The sequence below is a fragment of the Scyliorhinus torazame genome, chromosome 3, assembly GCF_047496885.1.
Source record: "Scyliorhinus torazame isolate Kashiwa2021f chromosome 3, sScyTor2.1, whole genome shotgun sequence".
NCBI lineage: Eukaryota > Metazoa > Chordata > Chondrichthyes > Carcharhiniformes > Scyliorhinidae > Scyliorhinus > Scyliorhinus torazame.
The window spans coordinates 336,306,390-336,334,215 of record NC_092709.1 but is presented as its reverse complement, the minus strand read 5'-3'; the positions used below and the strand labels follow the sequence as shown (position 1 = coordinate 336,334,215).

The window sequence follows — 27,826 nt, the reverse complement described above, 5'->3', positions numbered from 1 at the left end:
GCTCCGCATCTCTGGGGGCCGAGCAACATTGCGGGGCGGAAAAGGCCTTTGGTGGCCCGCCAGCTGGCGCGGAAATGACATCTCGGGGCAGCGCATGCACGGGAGCGTCAGCGGCTGCCGACAGCATTCCCGCACATGCACAGAGGAGGGAGTCTCTTCCGCCTCCGCCATGGTGGGGTCTCCGCCCCGCACCCCCCCCAGGACCCCGGAGCCCGCCCGCGCCGCCTTGTCCCGCCAGTAAGGTAGGTGATTTAATTTAAACCGGCGGGACAGGCATTTTAGCGGCGGGACTTCGGCCCATCCGGGCCGGAGAATCGAGCGGGGGGCCCGCCAACCGGCGCGGCGCGATTCCTGCCCCTGCCGAATCTCCGGTGCCGGACACTTCGGCAACCGGCGGGGGCGGGATTCATGCCAGCCCCCGGCGATTCTCCGACCTGGCGGGGGGGTCGGAGAATTTCGCCCATGAAGTCCATTGAGTACGGGGCGGGATTCTTTCAGCCCGGGGCCGAGCCAGACAATCCCCGCGACCGGCGCGAATCGTGCCATGCAGCCCCGACTCCGGCACGCGATTCTCCGCAGAGCAGAGAATCGGCGGCATTGGCGCGGCGTGATTGGCGCGGCACTGGGTGAGCGTCACTCTACGTGGCCGGCCCGCCGATTCTCGATGGGCCGTCGTGAAAATGCCGAGTCCGGCCGGCGCCGTCCACACCTGTTCTCAGCCGGCAGGAACTCGGCGTGTAAGGGTCGGGGGCGGCCTGTGGGGGGGGGAGGTGTGAGTGGGGTCCGACCCGGGGGGGGCCCTGTGATGTGGCCTGGCCCACGATCAGGGCCCACCGATGGGCGGGCCGGCCCCTCTGGCTGGAGGCCCCCTTTCCAACACGCCGACCCCTGTAGTCCTGCGCCATGTTGCGTCGGGGCCGGCGTGTTGAAGGAAGCCACTGCGAATGCGCGGATCCCGCGGTACCCAGTTCGCGCCGGTATCAGCAGCTGGAGCGGCGTGAACCACTCCAGTGCCGTGCTGGCCCCCTGTAGGGGCCAGAATTAGTCGTCGGGTCGGCCCGTTCACGCGGCCATAAACGCGACATCGTTTCCGATGGCATGGACACTGCCACGGGATTAGAGAATCCCGCCCACGGTTTCTGGTGGTTCTGTCACAGTTGCTATAAAGGTCTTGTGATACTAAAATACTTCTCGTAACCTCCAGACGTTCCAAATCCAAAGCCAATAAAGCACATTTGAAGTGTGGCCGCTGTTGGAGAGAGCACTGTGGCACAGCCATGAAGTAATCAGTCATTATTTATTCATCCCCAGGATATGACAAGACTGATTTTTATTGCCGTTCCCGAGTTACCCTTGGGAAGGTGGTGGTGAGCTGCTTTGCCGCAGGATGCTGGGGAGTTGCCGAATCCAGACAATTTCTCTTATTCATTTACGGGACGTGGGTATCGCTGACCTCAACCAGCACGTACTGCCCATTCCTAATTGCGCTGGACCCAGTGCCTTGTGTCTGAAGTCACATGTAGGCCAAACCAGGGAAGGATGGCAGCTTTCAATAACGGTTCAGCAATTCGATTTTCAATTCCAGGGCCTCCTGATTATCAGTCCAGCGATAATGCCACTACCCCACCGCCTCCTCACAATGATGAAGTAAGAGTGTTCTTTGATTGATAGCAATGAAATAGTGCCTTAGGCTCTTTTTATTTGTATCCACCTGAGAAGGCATGATGGTAGTGTCTCCTTTTGAAGGATAATGGGCGGGATTCTGAGGGAATTGGCGTGGCGGCAATTCCGGCGGGAAGGGGTGGCGTGAACCACTCCGGCGTCGGACCGCCCCAAAGGTGCGGAATCCTCCGCACCGTCAGGCTAGGCCGGCGGCGGAGTGGTTTGCGCCGCGCCGGCCGGCGGGGAAGGGGCTTGGCGCCACACCAAGCGGCGTCGAAGGGCCTCCGCCGGCCGGCGCGAGTTGGCGCATGCGTGGGAGCGCCAGTGTGTGCTGGCGTCATCCCAGCGCCTGCGCAGGGGAGGGGTTCATCTCGTCGGCCATCACGGAGGAATAGCAGCCGACGCGGAGGAATAGAATGTCCCCACGGCACAGGCCCGCCCGCGGATCGGTGGGCCCTGATCGCGGGCCAGGCCACCCTGGGGGAGCCTCCCGGGGCCAGATACCCCCGAGGGCCCTGGAGGTTGCCTGTGCCGCCAGGTCCCGCTGGTAAGTACCTACTCTAATTTATGCCGGCGGGACCGGCAAAAAGCTGGCGGCCACTTGGCCCATCGCGGGCCGGAGAATCTCCGGGGGGGGACGCTGCCAATGGCCCCGACCAGTGCGGCACGATTCCCGTCCCCGCCAAATCTCCGCCGCTGGAGAATTCGACAGCCGGCGGTGGCGGGATTCACCCCCCCACCCCACGGCCGATTCTCCGACCAGACGGGGGGGTCGGAGAATCCCACCCAATAACTCCATTGGTGCAGCATTCCCTCAGTATGACACTGAAGTATCAGCCGGATTACTCACTCCTATATTATAATCTTTATAATAATCTTTATTGTCACATGTAGGCTTACATTAACACTGCAATGGGGCTTTTCACAGTAACTTAATTGAAGCCTACTTGTGACAATATTATTAAGTTACTGTGAAAAGCCCCTAGTCGCCACACTCCGGCGCCTGTTTGGGTACACTGAGGGAGAATTCAGAATGTCCAAACTACCTAACAGCGCATCTTTCGGGACTTGTGGGAGGAAACCCACGCAGAAACGGGGAGAAGGTGCAGACTCCACACAGGCAGTGACCCAAGCCGGGAATTGAACCTGAGACCCTAGAGCTGTGAAGTCGCATGTAAGCCAGACCAGGCCTACCCTGTGCTACCCACTGTGCTACTGTGTTGTCCTACTTTCTGAAGTGGGCCTTGAACCCTCAGCAGTCAGAAAGTCCTAACCGTGCCAGGACTGGCAATTTATTTTTAAGCTAGCCGTTCTTTAAGTATATTCCCACAAAACATCTGTCTCCAGTGTAGTGTGCCACCAGCTGTATAATTGTGCGGTTCCACCTTTGATGAGAAGACCCAAGTCAGGAAAAGAGGTGGAAAAATTCGACATGTGACAACAAAACGACGCATTAGCAGGGAGGCATGTAGTTGAACATCAGCAAGACCATTTCTACTTGTGTTAGACCAATAACTCACACTTCCAGCAAAGAGATACGGGAAAGGAGGATTTTGGAAAACAGGCAGCAAGGTGGAGGGAACTGAACAGGGAATTCCAGAGGGCAGGAAATCAATTGCAAATGGGTCAAGATAGTCGCGCTTGCAAAAGATTTTGCTCTCATTGGTTATAAATTAGATTGGAGGAGTGATTGCGGTGATGAGACCCAAGGGCTGCCGTCAGTGGCAATGTTAGTGCTCTGAAGTAATGCAGACTGCACATGCCGGCTATCACCCCTGGGTGATAGCCAGCATGAGCCTACACATAGTCTGCATACCTTCAGCCTTATTTCTGTCAATGTGTGGTTCTGTGCCCTGTGTCATGAGAATGTCGCTTTAAGAAATGTTTGGCTTCTCATATTACTGCAGTGATGTCAGAGTGTGGGTGGAGTTGGGCTGTCTGTCAGCTTTTTACTTTCGTTTTAGGCTGTTTGCTGCAGGGTGTGTTTTAGTTTCATTTTCAGTGTTGGAGCTGAAGTCAGACAGAGCAGGTGTACTGCTGTTCTCTCTGCCATGAAAAGACTATCTCTTGATCATTTGGTGAATTCAGAATTATAAATGTTTTCAGTAGTGACTTTAACCTGATGTGCTTCTGTTAAAGGTTATGTTTTTTGTACATCTTCTGATGTTAAAAAGACAGCGTAAGCATTACTTAGTGTTGTATTCTTTGGGGGTTGTATTTGAATTGATGGTTGCTAAGATGTTCACTGTATGTTTTAAAAAGGTTAACTTGAGTTCATAGAATAAACATTGTTTTGCTTTTAAAAAATACTTTTCCATTTCTGCTGTACCACACCTGTAGAGTGGGCTGTGTGCTCCCCATACCACAATCTATTAAAAGTTGTGGGTCAGGTGAACTCCATGATACACTTTGGGGTTCTCTAAACCCTGGCCCATAACACCTGGCATTGAGACAATTCTATCTGGGGATTATAGTCTTCTATGTTGCAGTTAATTATATGTGAGGAAACAAATCATTGTGGGTCATTTGTGAATCTGCATTCTCTTTTATGAAAAGGGACGGTCCTCATATGTTTTCAAACACCGTGAAGGGCTCTGAACTACCTCACTAAATTACCATCTCGTAGCACCCTCTTAATATCCCTCCTGGGTCTTCCGTCTCAATGAATCGAAAATAATATTTTCCCTTCTCCAAACACGGATGTGGAGATGCAGGTTCCTTGTGTTTACTCCATGATCTTGTCCAGTCCCCATCCCCACTTGGATTACATCGGATATACCGGCTCAGAAACAAGTCAATCAGCCCAAACAGTCCAGACAGGTGTTTGTACTTCACTCAATCCTCCTCCTGACTTTCCTCATCTAAACTAATCATCTTAACCCTCTTGTGCAAAACGGCGTAGACTTTGGCCATACTGGTCGATGCTGCCGGTAAACGGTGGTGATCCGCCTCCGCTGTGGGGAAACTGCTGGGGAAGGGGTGGGAGGCGAGTTGGGGGGGGGGGGGGGGGGACGTGGGGGGGCTGCATATGGGGACCAGAACTGCATACAAATATGTAACTGTGGCCCATCCAAGTTTCAATACAGATTTGGCATAACCCCTACTTTTCAATTCTCGCCCTCTATCAATAAAGATTAATGCTTGACTTTTCTTGTTTAAAGCCATTCTAACCTGTGGAGCCAGCTCTTTCATTCTTACACCCTCTGAGATCTCTGTGTTCCTCCTCGATGTTTGTCCACCTTGATTTCCTTTCTTCCTCCAGTGGTACCTGTGCCTTTAGTTACGTTGGCCCTAAGCCCAGGAATTTCCACCCGAAACCTCTTCACATCTCTTCCGTTTAAGGTGCTACTTAAAAGCTGCCTCTTGGCCGGAGCTATTAGCCATGCCCTCCTTATGTGACTTGCTGTTGAATTTTGTTTGATAACCCCCCTTTGAGGCCGCTTGGAATATTTTGTTCTGGTCAAGGCTCTGTATCGATGCTGGTTTTTGTTATGAGCTGGTTGGGAGATGTTATCGAACCAGTGTCAAGGAGGTCGATGAACCCCTAGAACAACAGGTGTGTCCCCGGAGCTGCTGACATAACTTTGCCGGGTGTGCAACAGAGTACTTGAGATGAAGCAGCTTCAATGAAATTCAGGAAGCTAACGCAGGAAAAGTTACTAAGTGACAGTGTGAGGGAACTGGATTAACATCGGTAGAGATACAGTTGGTAACACAGCGTGCTGGGGGAGAGGGGTTACTGAGTGACAGTGTGAGTGTGCTGGATTAACATCAGTACAGATACAATCAGTGACACAGGGTGCTGGGGGAGAGGGGTTACTGAGTGACAGTGTGAGGGTGCTGGATTAACATCAGTACAGATACAATCAGTAACACAGGGTGCTGGGGGAGAGGGGTTACTGAGTGACAGTGTGAGGGTGCTGGATTAACATCAGTACAGATACAATCAGTAACACAGGGTGCTGGGGGAGAGGGGTTACTGAGTGACAGTGTGAGGGAGCTGGATTAACATCAGTAGAGATACAGTCAGTAACACAGGGTGCTGGGGGAGAGGGGTTACTGAGTGACAGTGTGAGGGTGCTGGATTAACATCAGTACAGATATAGTCAGTAACACAGGGTGCTGGGGGAGAGGAGTTACTGAGTGACAGTGTGAGGGAGCTGGATTAACATCAGTAGTGATATAGTCAGTAACACAGGGTGCTGGGGGAGAGGGGTTGTGACAGTGAGGGAGCTGGATTAACATCAGTAGAGATACAGTCAGTAACACAGGGTGCTGGGGGAGAGGGGTTACTGAGTGACAGTGTGAGGGTGCTGGATTAACATTGAGATATAGTCAGTAACACAGGGTGCTGGGGGAGAGGAGTTACTGAGTGACAGTGTGAGGGAGCTGGATTAACATGAGTAGAGATATAGTCAGTAACACAGGGTGCTGGGGGAGAGGGGTTGTGACAGTGTAAGGGAGCTGGATTAACATCAGTAGAGATACAGTCAGTAACACAGGGTGCTGGGGGAGAGGGGTTACTGAGTGACAGTGTGAGGGTGCTGGATTAACATCAGTTGAGATATAGTCAGTAACACAGGGTGCTGGGGGAGAGGGGTTGTGACAGTGTGAGGGAGCTGGATTAACATGAGTAGAGATATAGTCAGTAACACAGGGTGCTGGGGGAGAGGGGTTGTGACAGTGTAAGGGAGCTGGATTAACATCAGTAGAGATACAGTCAGTAACACAGGGTGCTGGGGGAGAGGGGTTACTGAGTGACAGTGTGAGGGTGCTGGATTAACATCAGTTGAGATATAGTCAGTAACACAGGGTGCTGGGGGAGAGGGGTTGTGACATTGTGAGGGAGCTGGATTAACATCAGTAGAGATACAGTCAGTAACACAGGGTGCGGTGGGAGAGGGGTTACTGAGTGACAGTGTGAGGGAGCTGGATTAACATCAGTAGAGATACAGTCAGTAACACAGGGTGCTGGGGGAGAGGGGTTGTGACAGTGTGAGGGAGCTGGATTAACATCAGTAGAGATACAGTCAGTAACACAGGGTGCGGTGGGAGAGGGGTTACTGAGTGACAGTGTGAGGGAGCTGGATTAACATCAGTAGAGACACAGTCAGTAACACAGGGTGCAGGGTGAGAAGGGTTACTGAGTGACAGTGTGATGGAGCTGGATTAACATCAGTAGAGATACAGTCAGTAACACAGGGTGCTGGGGGAGAGGAGTTACTGAGTGACAGTGTGAGGGAGCTGGATTAACATCAGTAGAGATACAGTCAGTAACACAGGGTGCTGGGGGAGAGGGGTTACTGAGTGACGATGTGAGGGAGCTGGATTAACATCAGTAGAGATACAGTCAGTAACACAGCGTGCTGGGGGAGAGGGGTTACTGAGTGACAGTGTGAGGGAGCTGGATTAACATCAGTAGAGATACAGTCAGTAACACAGGGTGCTGGGGGAGAGGAGTTACTGAGTGACAGTGTGAGGGAGCTGGATTAACATCAGTAGAGATACAGTCAGTAACACAGGGTGCTGGGGGAGAGGGGTTACTGAGTGACAGTGAGAGGGTGCTGGATTAACATCAGTTGAGATATAGTCAGCAACAAAGGGTGCTGGAGGAGAGGGGTTACTGAGTGAGTGTTTTTGAAAATCCATTTGCGGTAGTGGGTGTCACTGGTTAGGCCAGCATTTATTGCCCATCCCCAGTTGCTCGTCAGAAGATGGTGGTAAGCTGCCTTCTTGAACCACTGCAGTCCTTGATATGTAGGTACACCCACTGTGCTGTTAGGGAGGACATTTCAGGATATTGCCCCAGCGACAGTGAAGGGATAACGATATATTTTCAAGTCGGGTGGTGAGTGACTTGGAGCGGAACTTCCAGGTGATGGGGATCGCAGGTGTCTGCTGTTCTTGTCCTTCTAGATGGCAGTGGTCGTGGGTTTGGAAGGTGCTGTCTAAGAAACCTTGGTGAGTTACTGCAATGAATCTTACAGATGGGACACATGGCTGCCACTGTTTGTCTGTGTGGAGGGTTTGAATGTTTGTGGAAGAGGGAACAATCAATCGGACTCCTTTGTCCTGGATGGTGTTGAGCTTCTTGAGTATTATTGGAGCTGCACTCATCCAGGCAAGTGGAAAGTATTCCATCACACTCCTGACATGTGCCTTGTAGATGGTGGACAGCCTTTGGGTTGGTGGCGAGGGGGGGTCAGGAGGTGAGTTACTCGCGATAGGATTCCTAGCCTTTGACCTGCCATGGTAGCCACAGTACTAATGTGGCTAGTCCAGTTCAGTTTCTGATCAATGGTAACCCCCAGGACGTTGACTGTGGGGGATTCAGCGATGATAATGCCATTGAATGTCAAGGAATGATGATTAGATCCTCTCTTGCAGAAGATGGTCATTGCTTGGCACTTGTGTGGTGCAATGTAACTTGCGTGTGTGTGAGGGAGCTGGATTAACATCAGTAGAGAAGCGGTCAGTAACAGGGTGCTGGGGGCGAGGGGTTACTGAGTGACAGTGTGAGGGAGTTGAAATGATATCCCTTCACCAGCAACCTAACACCCGGAGCTGTTCTCTGTACCTCTTGCTAGTCCAGGTCCCTATTGACCTTGTAGCACTTTACAGCCAATGATGTGCTTTTGTAGTCCTCACTGAAACATACATCTCAGTGCATGAAGCCTAAACCTTTTAAGTCACTCCATCATCCCGTCCAAAAATTCCTCATTCCAATGGGATGGAATTCAGGTGGTAGGGGGAAGAGGAGAAGGGATGGGAATTTGGATAGGAACTAGCTTCGAGTGTGTTTCTGAGTCAAATGCAAACCCCCCCCTCCCCCCCCCCCCCCCCCCCCCCCCCCCCCCCATTCCTGTGACCGTTCCAAGACCGTCTTGAGCATGTTTTACGCTGGTGGAACTGGTCCCAGGAATTCATTGCCGGTTTTGTTCTGAGGTGGCTCCTTTCACTATGTCCCCTTTTCTTTCTGTCAGGTTCATGGGTGGAGCTGGATTACAGTCAACACAGCGGCCCTCGGGCGCTGGAGCACGTGCCCTCCTCGAGCTCCATCCACAATGGAGACATGGAGAAAATCCTCCTGGACGCACAGCATGAATCAGGAAAGAACAGTTCACGAGGCAGCTCCCACTGCGACAGGTGATCTTTGCCATGCTTTCCATTGTGTTCCCTGACCCGCTCGGTTCGCGAGTGGCATTGTTTCAGCGCTAACTGTGCATTGTCGTGTTTCTCCGAAAAGTCTGGGTCCAAAATAATTGCAAGTTAATATAAAACTTTATAGTGGAACAAGAGGAGGCTACATATCCTAAACCCCCGAGACTGTTCCACCATTCGGTGTGGTCATGGCTGATTTGTGACATAATTTCAGATATCTATCTTTGTTCCTTTGCTTAATATATTTGGTTAATAAAATTCTATCAATCTCAAAAGAAAAATTGCAAAGGGGTTGGTAAGAGGATTGTGTGGGTAGATCGGGCTGAGCATAAATTGTAAGAAAAAAAATGCTTGGTAGTGTCCACAAAGATGGTCAGACCAGAATGTGAGATCGCAGTGAAGCACGACAAGGCCAAACAGGTGGACAAATTTTGTTACGAGGAAATGAATGAAAGTCGCTATAGTCTCTGAGGACGACAGGCTGCTTTCCCCTTTGACAGAGAGAGAGCTGACTGATGTTGATTTAACCTGAGGGTCGCCACACCTCAGGCGAGAGTCAAGGTTGAGAAGGCGGGCCTTCATGCTAACCATAGCCGGTACGGGAATTGAACCCTTGTTGGTGGCGACGCCCCGCGTCACAGACCAATCGTGCAGTCAACTGAGCTAACCGACCCCTCAGCCTAGGAAATATATTAGTATTGGGCGGAAAGCGCGACCACGAAACGAGGCGAAAGATTGGAATGACCAAAGATGCATTTTTTAAAAAGCGATAAAACAAAAAGAGTCTGATGAACTCAAAAATTAGCCTCGCCATGAAAACAAAGGTGAGCAGTCTGGATTGCCACATCACATTGATTTTGACACTAGGGTGTGAGCAGTGGGTGATCATCAAAGGAAAGAAGAAAAGAATTGAGTTTGCAGAGTTGTGGTTGTTTAGGTGAACAATGACAAAATGTTGGAGAAGTCACGCTCCCAGTGCTCGTAAAACCTAAGACCAGGAGAACTCTGCTGGGAGGGGACGGTTGGAATTTCTTGGACAACTGATAATAAATCCTGATTTAGAAAGTCTGATGTTGGTGGGAAAGATGGATGGTAAAAGGCCGGCCATTCCGAACGGCCTCACAAACTGGGTGAATGTACAAAGAGGATCCGCGCCTCCAGAGCAAGATTAACATGGAGGTTCCATGGTCAAAGATACTTGAAGCAAGAGAGAGAAAGATCAATCTTAAATTTAAAATGAACAGTTAATCAAATGTCAGTTGCAGTTTTCAGAAATATGTTCCATACTTCCACCCCTTTTGTGTGGGCATGTTTTCTAATTGAGTTTGTTTTTCATTAAATAGGAGGTTGCTAATGGCTCTCAGTGAGTTAAGGCAGCTGTGTCATATGGGCCAACCAGGTCTCAGTTTCATCTTTAATCTGTATTGATCTGACCCTTCTCTACTCAAGGAGCTTAGAAAAGGAGGAGGCCATTCAGCCCCCTCGGCCCTTCTCCCAGTCAAAGTGATAATGCATGACCTGTATCTTAGCCTGTATACGCACCTGACTCCTATCTCTTTATTCCTGGGCTACCAAAAATGATTCGACCTCAAGTGTCGGAGAAAGTTCCACACTTTTAACATCCTTCATGTGAATGTGTACCTCCTAACTTCTCGTCTGATTTAAGATTATATTGCCTTAGGGTGACGTGGCGCAGTGGTTAGTACTGGGACTGCGGCACTGAGGACCCGGGCTCGAATCCCGGCCCTGGGTCACTGTCCGTGTGGAGTTTCCACACTCTCCCCATGTCTGCGTGGGTTTCACCCCCACAACCCAAAGATGTGCAGGGTAGATGGATTGGCCATGCTAAATTGCCCCTTAATTGGAAAAAAAAATGGGGGACTCTAAATTTATATTTAAAAAAAAGATTATATTGCCTTGTCCTCGGTTGGCGCCATCTAGTCTTTTCCATCAGACCATAATATGGAGATGGCGGCGTTGGCATAAGGCATTAAGACATAGGAGTAGGCCATTTGGCCCATTGAGTCTGCTCCGCCATTCAATCATGGCTGAAATGTTCCTCATCCCCATTCTCCTGCCATCTCCCCATAACCCCTGATCCCCTTATTAATCACTTGTTCACCTCAGTCAAATCCACCCATTGATTTACAAGGTAAAAATCTCTCTTCATAACTTGCTTCGACCTATGTCCCTTGATAGCTGTACTTAGCAAAAAAAGCAATTGATTTCAACCTTGCAAGCGCCACTTGTCTCCCAGTGCCCACAGCCTTTTGTTGGGGATAGTTTCACATTACCATTCCCATTGTCTGAATAAGTGTTTCCTGATTTGGCCTAGCTCTAACTTTAAGCCTTTATTTTGGACTCGGTCCACCAGAGTCAACAATTTCTCATTACCTACCCCTCATTGAAATCTTTTATCATTTTAAAAATACCATGATTACATCAACCTTTAATCTTCTACACTCAAAAGAATAAAAGCCACGTTTATGCCACATGTCTTGATTTAACTCCTGATGAGCAGTAAGTGGAGTAGAAAAGTCTGCGGAGGCGGTTGGGTGAGGGGGTGGCAGGGGTGGGAGGGGGAAGCTGAAAACTACCTGTGTCGGCTCTTCTCAAATGTCGGAACCCATTCTGAATGGGTGAATGAAGAAGAAAATGCGGAGGATTCATGGCTGGATAAACACTGGCAAAGTCCCAACAAAAACAACCCAAGTGATTGCTACACGGTTTGACAGTGTGCTCCCTCTTCAGACCAAGCCCTGGCTTGTCCCGTGGCTTATCCTGCCCCTTTGTGAAAAGGGGAATTATGTCATTACATTCCGCCTTTCCACAGAGCCAAAACCTCACAGTTGCTGATTTCATCAAATCGGCGCGTGATTGAATTCCGCATGGCTGCTGCCTATTAAAGGGGCAGTGACCACGGACTCTGGAGATATTAAAGGAAGACGGTGGCACAGTGGTCAGTACTGCTGCCTCCCAGCGCCAGAGACCTGAGTTTAATTCTGGCCTTGGGATGCCTGTCTGTGTGGAGTTCGCACGTTCTCCCCGTGTCTGCGTGGGTTTGCTCCGGGTGCTCCGGTTTCCTCCCATAGTCCAAAGATGTGCAGGTTAGGTGGGGTTACGGGATAGAGTGGAGGAGGAGGCATGGATGGGTTGCTCTTTCGGAGGGTAGGTGCAGACACGATGGGCCAAATGGCCTCCTTCTGCACTGATTCTATGGATTTTATAAACTCTAACCTCGCCTTGTTGGGGATTGTCCAGAGATGGCTGCAATCCTGGCCTCGAAGTTTTCTATCATTTTCAATCACCCGCTCCTTACCCCGCACCCACCGCCTGCACCATCTTAGCCTTAACAGTGGACTACACTTGAAAATAATAATAATGGCGGAGGAGCAAGAAAAGTGAAACTAACTGAATAGCTTTTTCAAAGAGCCAGGGAAGACACAACCACCTCCTGCTGTGCTGCGTGACTTTTGATTTATTATAAGACAACTTTTGTCGATATGAAGCTCTTAATAAGGTGCAACCTTGAAGGAGAAACTAGGTTTACTGAGTTTGAATTAACTTAACATCCGGCGACTCCTGCATGGCTTCAGGCTGAAACTGGTTGCCTCATTAACACTGTACACAGAATTTATAAGTCAGAATCAGATTATTCAACCCAACTGGCCCGCACTCATCTTTATTCTCTACATGATCAATTCCCACCCCTCTTCTTCCAGCTCTATCAGCATGTCCTTCTATTCCCTTTTCCTTCATGGCTTTATCTAGTTTCCCCTTACCTAAATCTGTATACGTCTTGACCATTGGCTGTGGTAGCAAGTTCCACATTTTCTCCTCTTGGTAAAGCCTTTCTCCTGAAATCCCTAATGGATTTATTCATGACCATCTTGCATTTACAGTCATCACTTCTGGTTTTTCTGTTGGTGGAAACACCTGTGTCTATCCCCTTATATAATCTTGAAGACCCGGTCATACCCTTACCCTTGCCTTTTCTTCACCTGGAGTGACATTGATAGCTGGGTGACCCTGTCTGAAGTATCTGCTCAAAATGTATGAAACGTTGATTGAACAGTGCTTCCTGACATCACCCCTGACGGTGTAGCTCTAATTTAAAGTTGTGCCCCCTCACTCTGGACTCCGCCACCCTCAAGAAAAAATTGTTTCTCTCCGTCTACCCCTGCAGTCATCTTAAAACATAATGGGCGCGATTCTCCCCCCCCCCCCCCCCATGCCGGGGCACAACGCGAATCGCGCCACGCCGCCCTGACCCCCGCACGCGATTCTCCCAGCCCCCGGAAACCAGCGGCGCGCGATTCGCACCGAGCTGCTCGGAGAACCGGCGATCGGTGATTCTCCGGCCCGGATGGGCCGAGCGGCCGCTACGACACGACAGGTTCCCGCCGCCGCCGCCGTCCACCCCTGGTCGCTGCCGGCGGGAACTCTGCGAGAACGCTTGGGACGGCCTGTGGTGGGAGGGGGGCTCCTTCACTGGGGTGGCCTCCGATGGGGTCTGGCCCGCGATCGGGGCCCACCGATCGGCGGGCCGGCCTCTCTTCCCCCCCACCCCCCCCACCCCCCCCACCCGGGCCTACCTCCTTCTGCGCGCGGCCCCAGAACACCGACCCCATGTTGATGAGGGGCCGGCATGCGTAAGACGTTCCCCGCGCATGCGCAGGATGGCGCGGCCCAACTGCACATGCGTGGGTCGGCACGGTGCCCATTTGGCGCCGCGTAAGGACGCTGGAGCGGCGTAAACCACTCCAGCGCGTGCTGGCCCCCTATGGGGGCCAGAATAGGCCCATGCCCGGGCCCGTGAAACGCAACACCGTTCATGTTGGCACGGGCACTTGGTCCGTGCCGCGGATAATCGCCCCCAATTAGTTCACCTTTTAGTCTTGCACGTAGATGGTGGCATAGTGGCAATCTCATTAGACGAGTAATCCAGAGGCTTGAGCTAATACCCTGGGGATATGGGTTCAAATCCTACCTCGGCACCTTGTGGAATTTAAATTCAATTAATTTAATAAGAACTTGGAATTGAAAGCTAGTCTCGGTATTGGAGCTGTCATCGGTTGTTGCAACCTAATGTCACTCATGGCCTTGCGGAAAGCAAATCTGCCATCTTCACCTGGTCTGGCACACATGTGACTCCAGATCCACAGCAATGTGGTTGCTCTTAACTGCCCACTGAAATGACCAAGCACACCACTTGGATCTAGGGCAATTAGGGATGGGCAACAAATGCTGGCCTTGCCTGTGATCCCATTAAATAATTTTAAACATCTAGTCCATGATAATACTCACATAATCTAACTCTTTTAGCCTGTAATTTGAAGACTAGAAAGATCATTTTGCCTGGTCATCAGGGGGAAAGGATGAGTAGACGGTTGTGTGTCCCAAACATACGCACATAGTTTATCCTCCACCTAGTGAGGATAGAAGGGTTGCCCATGACAACGGCCTGTGTTGTTCTGAGCCTGGCTGGTAGGAAGATGTATGAACCCTGCAGCAGGGGAACCCCGAATTAGTCCCTTGTTACAGAGAGTTATTTATCCTGTTTTACAGCCCTCCCTTACTGATGAGCCCCCAGATGCCTCACGTTCCCGTTGAGTTTGAAACTGGAAGCATTGCAGATAGCAACAGTACTCAGGTAGGTACTGACTTGCGGAGGGGTGGGATGTGGGACCTTCTTTGATTGGCGCCCCCGTTACATTAGAGTACCACTGAATTAGTAACGTTTCTGTGTCGTGCCGGTGCTCCCACTTCTGGACTCCCATTACTCCCGGAGGAAGGTCAGTACTGGTCAGAGATTGGGAAACAGCAGTCTTGGTCCGAATGGGAAAGTCGGGGGTGCCCGACCAGCGGACAATGAATGCACTTCAATACAACACGGATGGTGGAGGAGATCCTCCCCAAGGGTTTAACACTTGCTAGCCTGTGCCCAGGTTTGTTAACTGGATTCTGATTCTATGAACCAAGCTGAAATCTAATCATGCGGGGGAGTTTCCAGAACTTGACTAGGAAATTGGGAAAGGTTATTTTTGGAGTGTACTAGATACCCAGATCGAAGTGGCAGCCACGGTCAAGTATTCACAACCTAGCTTTCGTGTATTACCAGTAGTGCTGTGGTCTCATGGAAAAATTTTCCTTAATTTTGTTTTGTTATTTTTATTTACTTTATATCGCCTCAGGTTTTGCTTCTGTTATTCCTTTACTTCTTATCTCTTTGCTTTCCTCGTTTCTTGCATTCGCTCCCATTCTTTTTCCAAGTCCTTCCTCTCATTGGTGGACAAAATGGCTGCCAAAACCATCTCGAAATATGTGGGATCTGCGTTTTTTTTTTCCTAATTATTCCTGAGTAGCTGTTTACGTCTTTTTTTTCCAGCACTTACCGTGGGAACTGGATACCTCCCATTTGGGAGATCTCCAGGATCTTACTCCTGTGATCGTAGTATTTTAATTGGGAACGCTTTGGTTTGGGGTTGGTCACTTCCTGGGATGATTAATCCTTTTAATCTCTTGTTCCCACAGTCTGATGAAGAGAACCAGGAGAGGAGTGGAGAGATTGAGAAATTACTGAGGAATAATGCGGAGTGGATCTGGTATTGGTCCAGTCGACCAGAAAACGTGCCCCCAAAGTGAGTTGCAATTCTGTACTCTTTGTTTATGTTCATTAGACATGGTAACCTTGTGGTTGTGGTACAACCTGAAGGCGCTGAAGTCAGATCCCACCTTAACAATTTGTGAGCCTGAATTTAATAATCCTGGTGACCTGTTGGCCAGCTTCGGAACAGAAATGAGCATGAAGTTGTCCTGTGAACTCAACTGGTTTGCAAATGTCCTTCAGGGAAGGTCAGGAAAGCCAAGATCCTTGGCCTGGTCATTTTGTGACTCTGGTCTGATGGTTAGCGACATAAGAAATAGATGCTGTCGTAAGCCATTTTGCCCTTTGAGCTTGCCCCACCTTGCCAGCCAGATCTTCTACCTCAACATCACCTTCCCGTGTGATCACTCTCTACCTTAATCCCCTTAGTATCTTCAAATCTATCGCTGTCTGACTTGACTCTACTTAACAATTGAGCATCCACAGTTCTCTGGGGTAATGAATTCCAAATTAATTTCTCCTCAGCTTAGTCCTAAATGGCCGACCCGTCATTCTGAGATTGTTCTAGATTCCCCAGCCAGTGGAAACAGTTCTCAGCAGCCACGCTATCACTCTCACGTAGCAAGTGGAGTCGGCCTTTCGGACACCAGTAAGGACCCATCAGTGTCCTTGCTCGACATCCACTTGCATCTGGTCAATGAAGCGGGCAAAGAAGTGGCAAATGAAATACAATGTGGAAAAGTGTGAGGTTATGCACTTTGGAAGGAGGAATCTAGGAATAGACTCTTTTCTAAATGGGGAAAGCAGAAGCACAAAAGGACTTGGGAGTCCTTGTTCACAATTCTCTTAAGGTTAACGTGCAGGTTCAGCCGGCAGTTAAGAAGGCAGATGCAATGTTAGCATTCATGTCAAGAGGGCTAGAATACAAGACCAGGGATGTACTTCTGAGGCTGTATAAGGCTCTGGTCAGACCCCATTTGGAGTATTGTGAGCAGTTTTGGGCCCCATATCTAAGGAAGGATGTGCTGGCCTTGGAAAGGGTCTAGAGGCGGTTCACAAGAATGATACCTGGAATGAAGTATTGTCATATGAGGAACGTTTGAGGACTCTGGGTCTGTACTTGTTGGAGTTTAGAAGGATGAGAAGGGATCTTATTGAAACTTACAGGATACTGCGAGGCCTGGATAGAGTGGACGTGGAGAGGATGTTTCCACTTGTAGGAAAAACTAGAACCGGGGGACGCCATCTCAGATTAAAGGGACGATCCTTTAAAGCAGAGATGAGGAGGAATTTCTTCAGCCAAAGGGTGGTGAATCTGTGGAACTCTTTGCCGCAGAAGGCTGTGGAGGCCAATTCACTGAGTGTCTTTAAGACAGAGATAGATAGGTTCTTGATTAATAAGGGGATTAGGGGTTATGGGGCAAAGACAGGAGAATGGGGATGAGAAAATATCAGCCATGATTGAATGGCGGAGCAGACTCGATGGGCCAAGTGGCCTAATTCTGCTCCTATGTCTTATGGTCTTACAGTCAGGGAAGACTCACAGTCAGCAATTATGGCCGAGAGTCCTGAACATTCTGTTAACCTTTCTCGAGCCTGGAGACAGTGAAAGCAATCTTCACTGCGACTTTGGCTGAAGTCACCTAACGCAGGACGAATCTACTGAGCACTTTACCCAAAATCTCAACACATGTGAATGAACGTAACTTTGACTGGATGGAAGTGAGAAATGATTTTTATTTTTTCTTTTGCTAGGGAATTTATCTTCAAACATCCAAAATATTGTTCAAGTCTGAGTGTACGGAAGACGGGCGTGATGAAGAAAGGAGGAATCTTCAGTTCCGAGTTTGTCGTGTTCCTCATTCCCTCTCTCCTGATAACTCACCTGTTCATGCTGGGAGTTGGGTAAGTCCTTGATTTGTGTTTAGATTGTTTTGCACATCGTCGGCATGGTGACTTACCTGTTCCTACTGGGAGTTGGGTATGTCCATGATTAATACCTTGCACGGCAGTTGCCATGGTAGTTTCACAGAATGCTTCCCTGTAATCATTCAATTAAATGGCCGCCAAAACAGAACCACAATTATTAGTCCCAACTACCTGTCTCACAGGCGCGATTCTCCTAAAAGGGAATAAAATCCGCTAGCGAGCTTAGCCCCGTGTTACTCGGCAGTTGATTTGTGTTGAATAAAGAGCCTGAACGGCAAACACGCGGCTAAGGCCACACATAGTCCTGTTTTGTACAGTGGGGAGCTCCACTCGCTGGATCTCCCCTTTGTGGTGAGAGATCTCCGAGGCTCCCGAAACAATCCCTGACCCTCGCCCCAGCCCCAACGCAATATTGGAGGGTCGCTGGCTCCCTCATTCACCCCGTCCCCTCCCCGACACCCACGCCGGGCAACCCCGGCCCGATCGCACGCACACAAAAATGCCGGTGTGGCACATTGTCAGTGTGAACATGGCACCCTGGCAATGCCCAAGCCAGTGTCATCTCGGCACCTTGGCTGTGCCAGGCTGTCACTGCTTGGATACCCAGGTGGCACCAGCAGTGCCAGGGCACCACCCTGCCCAAAGGGCATGCAGCTGGGGACCTCCAATCCTCTGGGAGACTCCCACGAGTGCTGTTCTGTCTGGTCCCTGTTTGTGGGGACCAATGCTGAGCGGTGCTTGCCCAAGGTCTCTGAGGCGAAGGGATTGAATCCCAAAGCCACAGGTATCTCGGGAATCTGCATATTAGAGTGAGGCTGAGTTGACACAGAACATACTTGACCACCTGAATTCTGAGTTTTCTTTAGAATAGGGACTTGGAGGTGCTCTGATGGGTACTTCCAAGATCACAGAATCATAGAATTTACAGTGCAGAAGGAGGCCATTCGGCCCATCAAGTCTACACCAGCCCTTGAAAGAGCACCCTACTTAAGCCCACACCTCCACCCTATCCCGGTAACCCAGTAACCTGACCTAACCCTTTGGACACTAAGGGGAAATATAGCATGGCCAATCCACCTAACCTGCACATCTTTGGACTGTGGGAGGAAACCGGAGCACCCGGAGGAAACCCACGCAGACACAGGGAGGAAAGTGCATACTCCACACAGGCAGTCACCTGAGGCTGGAATTGAACCCGGGTCCCTGAAGCTGTGATGACCTGCCACCGCACCGCCCCAAGGTGATGAAGGTATTTTTTACTAAATTGCCATGTATTAACTCGTCCACTTGTGCAATCGAATCAGCAGTAAGTTAAGACTTGAGATGAATGCTTTCGCTGGATAATGGACACTAACGTTGTGGAATAAGCTACCAGAGGAGGTTCTCGAAGCAGACAGTGCAAATGGGGTTTCAGAAATATGGGGGTGGTTCTGAAGAGTGGTGCTGAGGGAAGACATGAGGAGGAAGGAATTGGGTTTCAATCTCTCATCGGGGATGGACTTTTCTTTATCTTAAAAGTGTGACAATTAAAAATAACTTGTACCAGATGAGATGTTAAATCAAGGCCTCTATTTGATGCTCAAGTGAAAGCTGAAATCGCCATTGTACTGATCCTCTGGTGTCTCAACTAATATTCCCCCTGCTGTCAAACCCCCAAACACAGACTGACCCATCGTCAATAAAACTTGCTTTTGCAGAGATTTGCCAAAATTAGCTGTCGAATTAGCTTAGCTTCAATAAGTAGTCACTTCTTTGGAGATGCTGAGGACAAGATAAGGATATAATAACTTGTTCTATTTAATAGAATTAAGTGATGTCTTTACATTTTCTGCTGCATCTATCTGAATGCTTCCTTACTCCTGTCTTATATTGAGCTGGTGAATCATCGACACATGGCTCAGTGTCATGAGATGATTTTTAAACATTTGTTTGGAGAAAGTGGGTGTTGCTGGTAAAGCCAGCATAAAGGGCAATGGGGATGGGCAGTAAATGCTGACAACATCTTGCCAGTAATGGTCGCATCATACGAACAAATAAAGCAAACGTTACCTCTTAACTGTGTTAGATTTAAGTCGAGCAACCTCTTTCCAGTTTGGTTTCTTTTCCTATTCTTTGACAGTTTAGTCCCTCTTCTCTTCACTTGTACCTTTCCTGTTTTATCTTTTTCTCTTGCTCTCCTCTCTTTCTAGTTTCACCTCTTTTTTAAAATCCATTTCCACAACCTACGGCACTAAGACATTACGAGTCCTGGTCACAGAATCATAAAACAGTGCAGTGCAGCAGAGGCCCTTCGGCCCATCGAGTCTGCACCGACACATGAAAAACACCTGCCTTGCCTACCTAATCCCATTTGCCAGCACTTGGCCCATAGCCTTGAATGTTAAGACGTGCCAAGTGCTCATCCAGGTACTTTTTAAAGGATGTGAGGCAACCCGCCCCTACCACCCTCCCAGGCAGTGCGTTCCAGACCGTCACCACCCTCTGGGTAAAAAGGATTTTCCTCAAATCCCCCCTGAACCTCCCGCCCTTCACCTTGAACTTGTGTCCCCTCATTACCGACCCTTCAACTAAGGGGAACAGCAGCTCCCTATCCAACCTGTCCATGCCCCTCATAATCTTGTGCACCTCGATCAGGCTGCCCCTCAGTCTTCTCTGGTCCAGTAAACGCAACCCAAGCCTGTCCAACCTCTCTTCATAACTTAAATGTTCCATCCCAGGCAACATCCTCTGCAATCCCTCCAGTGCAATCACATCCTTCCTACAATGAGGCGACCAGCTCTTTGAAGGAGTGATCAAAATAATCTTGTTCTCCTGCCCTTTCTCCATCATTTGCAATTATGTATTATCCAATTCCCTTTTGAAAGTTACTATTGAATCTGCTTTCAAGCAGCGCATTCCATTGCGCAACAACTCACCGTATAAAAATGATCTTCTCATAATATCTCTAGTTCCCTTCCCTTTATCCATATCATCTGGTTATAAACTCTCCTCTCAGTTTTTCCTTATTTAATCAACCAACACCTTTTGTGGATTTGAACACTCCGGTTAAATCTTTTAACTATTTCTGCTGTATAATTCTAGGATTTTGACGATATCCAGGATTTTCTGTTGAGCGTGGTTAGGTTGCAGAGATACGATTTAATCTCTGCATCTCTAACTGGTCGGGTCTGCTCTGGGATGGATTTGCATTTGTACAGCACGCTTAATGAGGTCAAGGTGTCCCACAGCGCTTTGTCAGTGAGGAAGCAATTCTGATCTATTGCAATGTAGGAAACATGGCAGCCAATTTGTGCAGAGCAAAGTCCCGCAAAGAGCAATGAGAATAAATGATCATTAGTTGTAAGAAGAGAAGATGCAGGAGTCGACCGTTTGGCCCGTCGAGCCTCGTTCTGCTTTGATTGTGACATTAACTCCACTGTCCTGTCTGACCTTCCGTAGCTCTTGTCAATCAAAAATCTATCCAGAGCAGCCTTGAATATATTCAATCACCCAGCCTACGTTGCTTCCCGGGAAAGAGAACTCCACACTCTAATGACCCTTTGAGGGAACAAATTGCTCATCATTTCCATAATAAATGGGGAGACCCTTATCTTTAAAATGTGTTCTTGGAGAGAAAACTTCCTCTCAGCATCCACCCTGTCATTCCCTCTCTGAAATGTACAGGTTTCAATAAGCTCACCTCTCATCCGATGGTGGCTCGGTGGTTAGCACTGTTGCCTCACGGGGCCGACGACCCGGGTTCGATCCCGGTCCCGGGTCACTGTCCGTGTGGAGCTTGCACATTCTCCCCATGTCTGAGTGGGCCTTGCCCCCATAACCCAGAGATGTACAGGGCAGGTGGATTGGCCACGCTAAATTGCCCCTAAATTGGAAAAAAAAATGAATTGGGTACTTTAAATTTAAAAAAAAAATAACCTCTCATTCTTCTAAGCTCCAATGATCGGCGGCTGAGTAGTTATCACTGCAGTCTCACAGCGCCAGGGACCCGGGTTCAATTCCGGCCTTGGGTCATTGTCTGTGGAGTTTGTACGTTCTCCCCGTGTCTGCGTGGGTTTCCTCCGGGTGCTCTTGTTTCCTCCCACAGTCCAAAGATGTGCAGGTTTGGTTGATTGGCAATGATCAATTGCCCCTTAGTGTCCAAAGATGTACAGGTCAGATGGGTTTACGATAGGGCGGAGGTGTGGGCCTAGTTTGGGTGCTCTTTCAGAGGGTCGGTGCAGACCCGATGAGCCGAATGACCTCATTCTGCACTGCAGGGGTTCTGTGGAACCCAGGCCTGACCTGCTCTGCCATTCCTCAACTAAAATAAACACCTTCATTCCAGGGATCACCTTAATTATCAGATTATAGCAGTTTAACGCACCATACCACGTATCACTGACACACACCAGGGGCGAGATTCTCCGACCCCTGCCGGGTCGGAGAATCGCCGGGGGCTGGCGTGAATCCCACCCCCGCCGGTTGCCAAAGTCTCCGCCACCGGATATTCGGCAGGGGCGGGAATCGCGCCAGTTGGCGGGTCCCCACGCTTAATTCTCCGGCCCGGATGGGCCGAAGTCCTGCCGCTAAAATGCCTGTCCCGCCGGCATAAATTAAACCACCTACCTTACCGGTGGGACAAGGCTGCGCGGGCGGGCTCCGGGGTCCTGGGGGGGTGCGGGGCGATCTGGCCCCGGGGGGTGCCCCCACGGTGGCCTGGCCCGCGATCGGGGCCCACCGATCCGCGGGCGGGCCTGTGCCGTGGGGGCACTCTTTCCCTTCCGCCTCCGCCACGGTCTCCACCATGGCAGAGGCGGTAGAGACTGTCTCCACTGCGCATGCGCGGGGATGCCGTGAGCGGCCGCTGACGCTCCCGCGCATGCGCCGCCCGGAGATGTCATTTCCGCGCCTGCTGGCGGGGCACCAAAGGCCTTTTCCGCCAGCTGGCGGGGCGGAAATTCGTCCGGGTCCGACCTAGCCCCTCAATGTTGGGGCTCGGTCCCCAAAGATGCGGAGCATTCCGCACCTTTGGGGCGGCGCGATGCCCGTCTGATTTGCGCCGTTTTGGGCACAAGTCGGCGGACATCGCGCCGTTTCCGGAGAATTTTGCCCCAGATCACTTCAGGGAACTCGATCTTTAATCTGGCCTGGCACTCCAACGTGGTGCTGGCTGTCTGCTGCGCTGTCGAGTGAGATGTTAAAAACTTCTATCTTCTTGGGTGCGGGGGGGGTGAATTGAATGTTGTCGTCATTTGTTTGTCATAATCTACGCGTCTCCTGATTTTTTCCCCCCCCCCCACCCTCCCTCCCCCCGCGTCATCAAACACTATTTGAATCTGCTCTGTATTTCTCTATTTCTCACTTTAGAATATACATTGGGAAAAAGCTGGCTGCATCACCTGCAAGTACCTTGTAAATATCCTACCGGGGAGAAAAACTGCTCAAAGCTGATGAACTGCAGAGATGGACACCCGATTTCTTCATTCTTCACTCATGTGGGAGGGCATCTGAAGCCCGATTAAAAGCTGCAGAGACTTTGTGTTTTTACCGTTACCTTGTTCCCTGTTCCCCTGTCTCCCCGTTGAAACATCTGCTTTGTCCTTCCGCCTGTAACTATCTTCACTGTATATGAGTTAGCTTTGACAGCAGGGGTCGTTGACCTTACACTCCAGCGATGCTCCCATGCTCCTGCAGCATCTCTTCATAGCCAAAACTCATCGATTCAGCGCGCACCACGGGCTCGGAGCTCCCAGTGGCCTGTTGACCACATGCTCCTCAGCATATGTGCACACGCGTGTGTGTCCCTTCCTCTCGAAGTCCCAGGAAGCACATTTTCCTAAACCCAGAGTATTAAATTCTCCAAGGACTGAAAATATCATTTGGTGAGATATCTCCACTTCCATCATGACAATGGCCTTCTTTACCTTGTCTTGCTGGACCCCGGCTTCACTTTCACTATCGTTTGTCACTCCAAAACGTTCAGAAAATGTGGTGGCTTTGTAGTAATGGCCAGGAAACTGGTTAATGATGTATTTTTTTTCAAAGTTCAAGAAAGCCAGGGAATATGATCGTAGAATTCCATCTGAGCCAGATAACAGAGCTTCTTCGTATAAATGTTTGCAAGAATGGTGGGGATGGGGGATACAATGCTCCAGGAGACCATTGACTGAGGGGTTACATTTTTCAGTGCGCCTCCCTGCCCTAAAACTAAGGATTGGCTGTAAGTAACCGGCAGCCAATCCCCAACTATGCTTTTACACCTGGATGGCAAATTGATAATTGATGCCCAGATACAGTCTGTCAAGCTGCTCAGAAGAGAGAAATATATGCATTCTTTTTGAGACTAGAATCATCACAGAATCTCTACAGTGCAGAAGGAGGCCATTTGGCTCAGCGTCTCTGTACTACCCTCTGAAAGTGCACCCTACCCAGGCCCACTCACCCGCCCTATCCTCTTAACCCTACCTTAACCTTAAAGGACAGTTTTTAGCATGGCCAATCCAGCCAACCTGCACATCTTTGCACTGCTGTGTCGTTGCACCTCAGACTGGATAAGTTCCTTTGCTTCCTTTCTTTGCTCTGTTCAAGTTCCAGCTTCGTTGTGGGGTGCAGTAACACAGGTGGTTGGATCGATCAAGAAAATATTATATTAATGATCTTTAATGTCACAAGTCGGCTTACATTAACACTGCAATGAAGTTACTGTGAAAAGCCCCTAGTTGCCACATTCCGGCACCTGTTCGGGTACACAGAGGGAGAATTCAGGATGTCCAAATGACCTAACAGCAGTTCTTTCGGGACTTGTGGGAGGAAACCGGAGCACCCGGAGGAAACCCACGCCGACACGGGAAGAACGTGCAGACTCCGCACAGACAATGACCCAAGCCAGGAATCAAACCTGGGACCCTGGAGCTGTGAAGCAATAGTGATAACCACTGTATTACTCTGTGTGTTTGATTTGGGGCTCAAGTGACTCTGGCTTGCACAGAAGGCAATCCCAGCCTCTGAATTTGAGCAGTTGACAGTCTCACCAATGTGGACCATGTGACTATCTGATCTGACCTGCTCAGTTTCTCCATCGCTCGACAACAAAGGATCTAAAGTCCTGACCACTGCTATAGTGGCAAAGTTAACTGTGAGCTGACCTAAAAAATAAACCAATGCATTTATTTATTTAGCATCTTGCACAAGCCTTCGGACAATTCAAAGCACTTTTACACAGTTACTTTTTTGAAGTGTAGTCATTGTGTAATGTAGAAAGCCAATTTGCACATAGCAAGATCCCCACAAGCAACAATGAGGTAATCGTCAGAATAGATGCAAAATACTGCAGCGAGAATTCTGCAATAAAAACAGAAAGCTCTGGAAAGACTCAACAGGTCCAGCAGCATCTGTGGAGAGAGAAGCCGAGATGACGTTTCAAATCCAATACGGTTTTGTGTCCACTGGTTAGATCAGGTGGTTAGAGCATGATGCTAGTAATGCTCAGGCCCAGGTTCAATTCCTGCATTGGCTAGTGCACTTTCCCACTATCAAGGCACATTGTGTTATCATTTTCTGTAGAGCCATATTCAACTCAAAACTCGAGTGGCACAATGGTTAGCACTGCTGCCTCATAGCGCCAGGTTAAATTCCGGCCTTGCGTGACTGTGTTCTTCCCGTGTCTGCGAGGATTTCCCTGGATGCTCTGGTTTCTTCCCGTATTCCAAAGATGTGCAGGTTAGATGGATTGGCCATGCTAAATTGCCCCTTGCGAGGTGAGGTTATGGGGATGGGGGGGGGGGGGGGGGGGGGAGGCCTGGGTATGGTGATCTTTCATCAGAGGGTTGGTGTCATAGAATTTAGAATTTACAGTGCAGAAGGAGGCCATTAGGCCCATCGAGTCTGCACCGGCCCTTGGAAAGAGCACACCACCCAAGCCCACACCTCCGCCCAGTCACCATAACCCAGTGTGGACTCAATCAGCCGAATGGCCTCCTTCCACACTGTAGGGATTCCATGAAAACGTTTTTAATTCAGATGATGTCCAGGATCTGCTTTTTAGTGAACTTTGGTTAAGGGATGACTATTAACCAGATGCCAGACTTGCTGCTTTTTGAAAAAATGCCGCAAGATCTTTTACCTTCTCCTAAGAGGGTAGACATGTCCTTGGTTTAATGTCCCATTGGAAATGGGGCACCATGGGGCATACTGTACTAGCACAGTACTCCGTGGCGTCGGCCCACATTTCATGCTCAAATCTCCCGCGTGGTACTTGAACTCACCACCTTCTGAGTCAGAGGCAAGAGTGTTGCTACTCCCCACTGAGTCAGAATTGGAAAGTTTTTCTCCCCCGTCGAAGCAAATTTCACTCTGTCTCGATAGCTGTGTAGCATTTCCTCTAAACCAGCGGGCTTCAGAAGGACCTCCAGTGAATATCCTGACAAAGATCGTCAAACCCAGCGTGGAGCAGTCATCAAACTTCCACGTTTGTCTGACTCCATGTCCTGCAACAATACCCAATAATAATGAGTCATTGACTGGAAGGCGAGCTCAAACCAAAATCAGATAATAAAGTACAATTATATCATTATTATAATAACATAATGAATGAATTTGGCATCTGACTGACCATGAAGCCACCGATGTCCATCCCAGTTTGGAAGATCATCAGATAATTATGGATGAGGAATGTCTTTGCTCATTTTAAGGTAATCTATTCAGGATACTTCTAAGATAATCTCTCTAAAATGCCACTGTGATTTTCACCTCCATTGCTTCATCCAGGCGTCTAGTCTTTGAGTGGTTCAACTCTTTGCTTGAGGTCTTTCCTTAAATTTACTTTTTTTGCGAGTTTGACCTTGCGTCACTTTGTCCTATGCTCCCACTTTTGCGATTTCTGCCTTCTGCAATGCCGTTGCTTCCTTCCCTAATTACCGTGTCATTGGCACCCAACGTTCCACCTTTGAAAGCCACAAGGAAGGTCCAACTATCTCCATCACTCTTTGCCAAACAGCGCAGCTCTGCGACAGCCAGTTTTCAGTCTCACTCGCAGCCTAGGAAGTGTGATGAAGGTTTCCCTTCATCCTGGGCGGGATTCTCTCATCCGCGCCAGTGTCCACGCCGTTGCGTTTTACGACGGCGTGAACGGGCCGCTCCCACGTCTAATTCTGGCCCCCTACAGGGGGCCAGCACGGTGCTGGAGCGGTTCACGCCACTCCAGCTGGCGCGAACTGGGTGCCAAGGGATCCGCGCATGTGCAGTGGCGCCGGTACCAACGCGCACATGCACAGTGGCGTTGGCGCCAACACGCGCATTGGCTTCCTTTAACACGCCGGCCCCGCCGCAACACGGCGCACGACTACAGGGGCGGCGCGTAGGAAATGAATCCCCCAGCCAAAGAGGCTGGCCTGGCAATAGGTGGCCCCTGATCGTGGGCCAGGCTGCATCGGAGGCCCCCCCTGGGGTCAGAGCCCCCCTCCCAGCCACCCTCTACAGGTCGCCATCCGACCCTTCCACGCTGAGTTCCCGGCGGCTGACAGCAGGTGTGGACGGCGCCGGCGGGACTCAGCGTTTCCCACGACAGCCGCTCGGCCCATCCCGGCCTGAGAATCAGCGGGCCGGCCGCGTAGCGAGGCCTGCGACCGGCGCCGCGCCAACCACACCAGTGCCAATGGCGCTAATTCTCCGCTCTGCGGAGAATCACGTGCTGGCGTCGGGGCGGCGTAGCCCAGTCACTGGGATTCTCTGGCCTGGCCCAGCGCTGGGAGAATCCCGCCTCCTACATTTTATGGGTCTGGCGGGAAAGTGGAGTTGAGGATTATCCGATCAGTCATGATCTCATTGAATGGCGGAGCAGACTCGATGGGCCGAATGGCCTACTTCTGCTCCTGCACCTTGTGGTCTTATCTCTCTTAACGAAAAAACCTGGAGCCACGTGAATTAGGAATAAAATCAGGAAGTGCTTTCTTTATCCACATGCACAATAGTGACCGGATTGGGTAAAATCCAAGCGCTATTCAGGGGACAAAGGTGTTTGAGCAGAAACGTGGGATCTTCATTATCTGCTCTCCCAACAGGCTACCAATCCGATCACCTACCAGAAGCCTCACTGGGTGACACTTCCTGTTACAATGTATTAACAGAGGGGCAATTGTTAATGACTGGAATTAAGTTTGACAATGAAATGACCTGTAAATATGCTTTAGCTTCTTAACCCCCCATCCCGAACCCACACCTCCCTATGTAAAAAATAAAGAAATTAAAACAAAGCAATGAAGTCCTTCTGTTGATTACTTCATTTTGCCCATTGAATTACTTCGGAGTTGTTTGTGGTTTCCCTGGTTGGAGTCACTCCCCGCTCACCTATTCACTGAATTCTTGAGGGAATGCTTGTTCATTTTTGCATTTTTCCACAGCTGCATTTTCTGCCCAGACCAGGCAGGTGCAGTTGATTTGGTTGCTCCGTTATGTTATAGTGAGCGATGGTGTCGGCAGCGGCCAGGACCA

At 49.8% G+C, this 27,826-nt stretch overlaps 1 protein-coding gene across 2 annotated transcripts in view; it reads left to right on the top strand.

The window, feature by feature from the left end:
- The window catches only part of LOC140409302 (BCL2/adenovirus E1B 19 kDa protein-interacting protein 3-like), a 52,556-nt gene extending 24,968 nt beyond the window's left edge, over positions 1-27,588 (top strand). For both annotated transcript variants that reach the window (XM_072497689.1, XM_072497688.1), the window contains exons 2-6: positions 8,646-8,808; positions 14,392-14,476; positions 15,358-15,464; positions 17,186-17,335; positions 22,706-27,588. In XM_072497689.1, the coding sequence (XP_072353790.1) occupies positions 8,646-8,808; positions 14,392-14,476; positions 15,358-15,464; positions 17,186-17,335; positions 22,706-22,754 (554 nt within the window). In that variant the 3' untranslated portion in view covers positions 22,755-27,588. The remainder of the gene's footprint in view (positions 1-8,645; positions 8,809-14,391; positions 14,477-15,357; positions 15,465-17,185; positions 17,336-22,705) is intronic.
- The last annotated feature ends 238 nt before the right edge of the window (positions 27,589-27,826 follow it).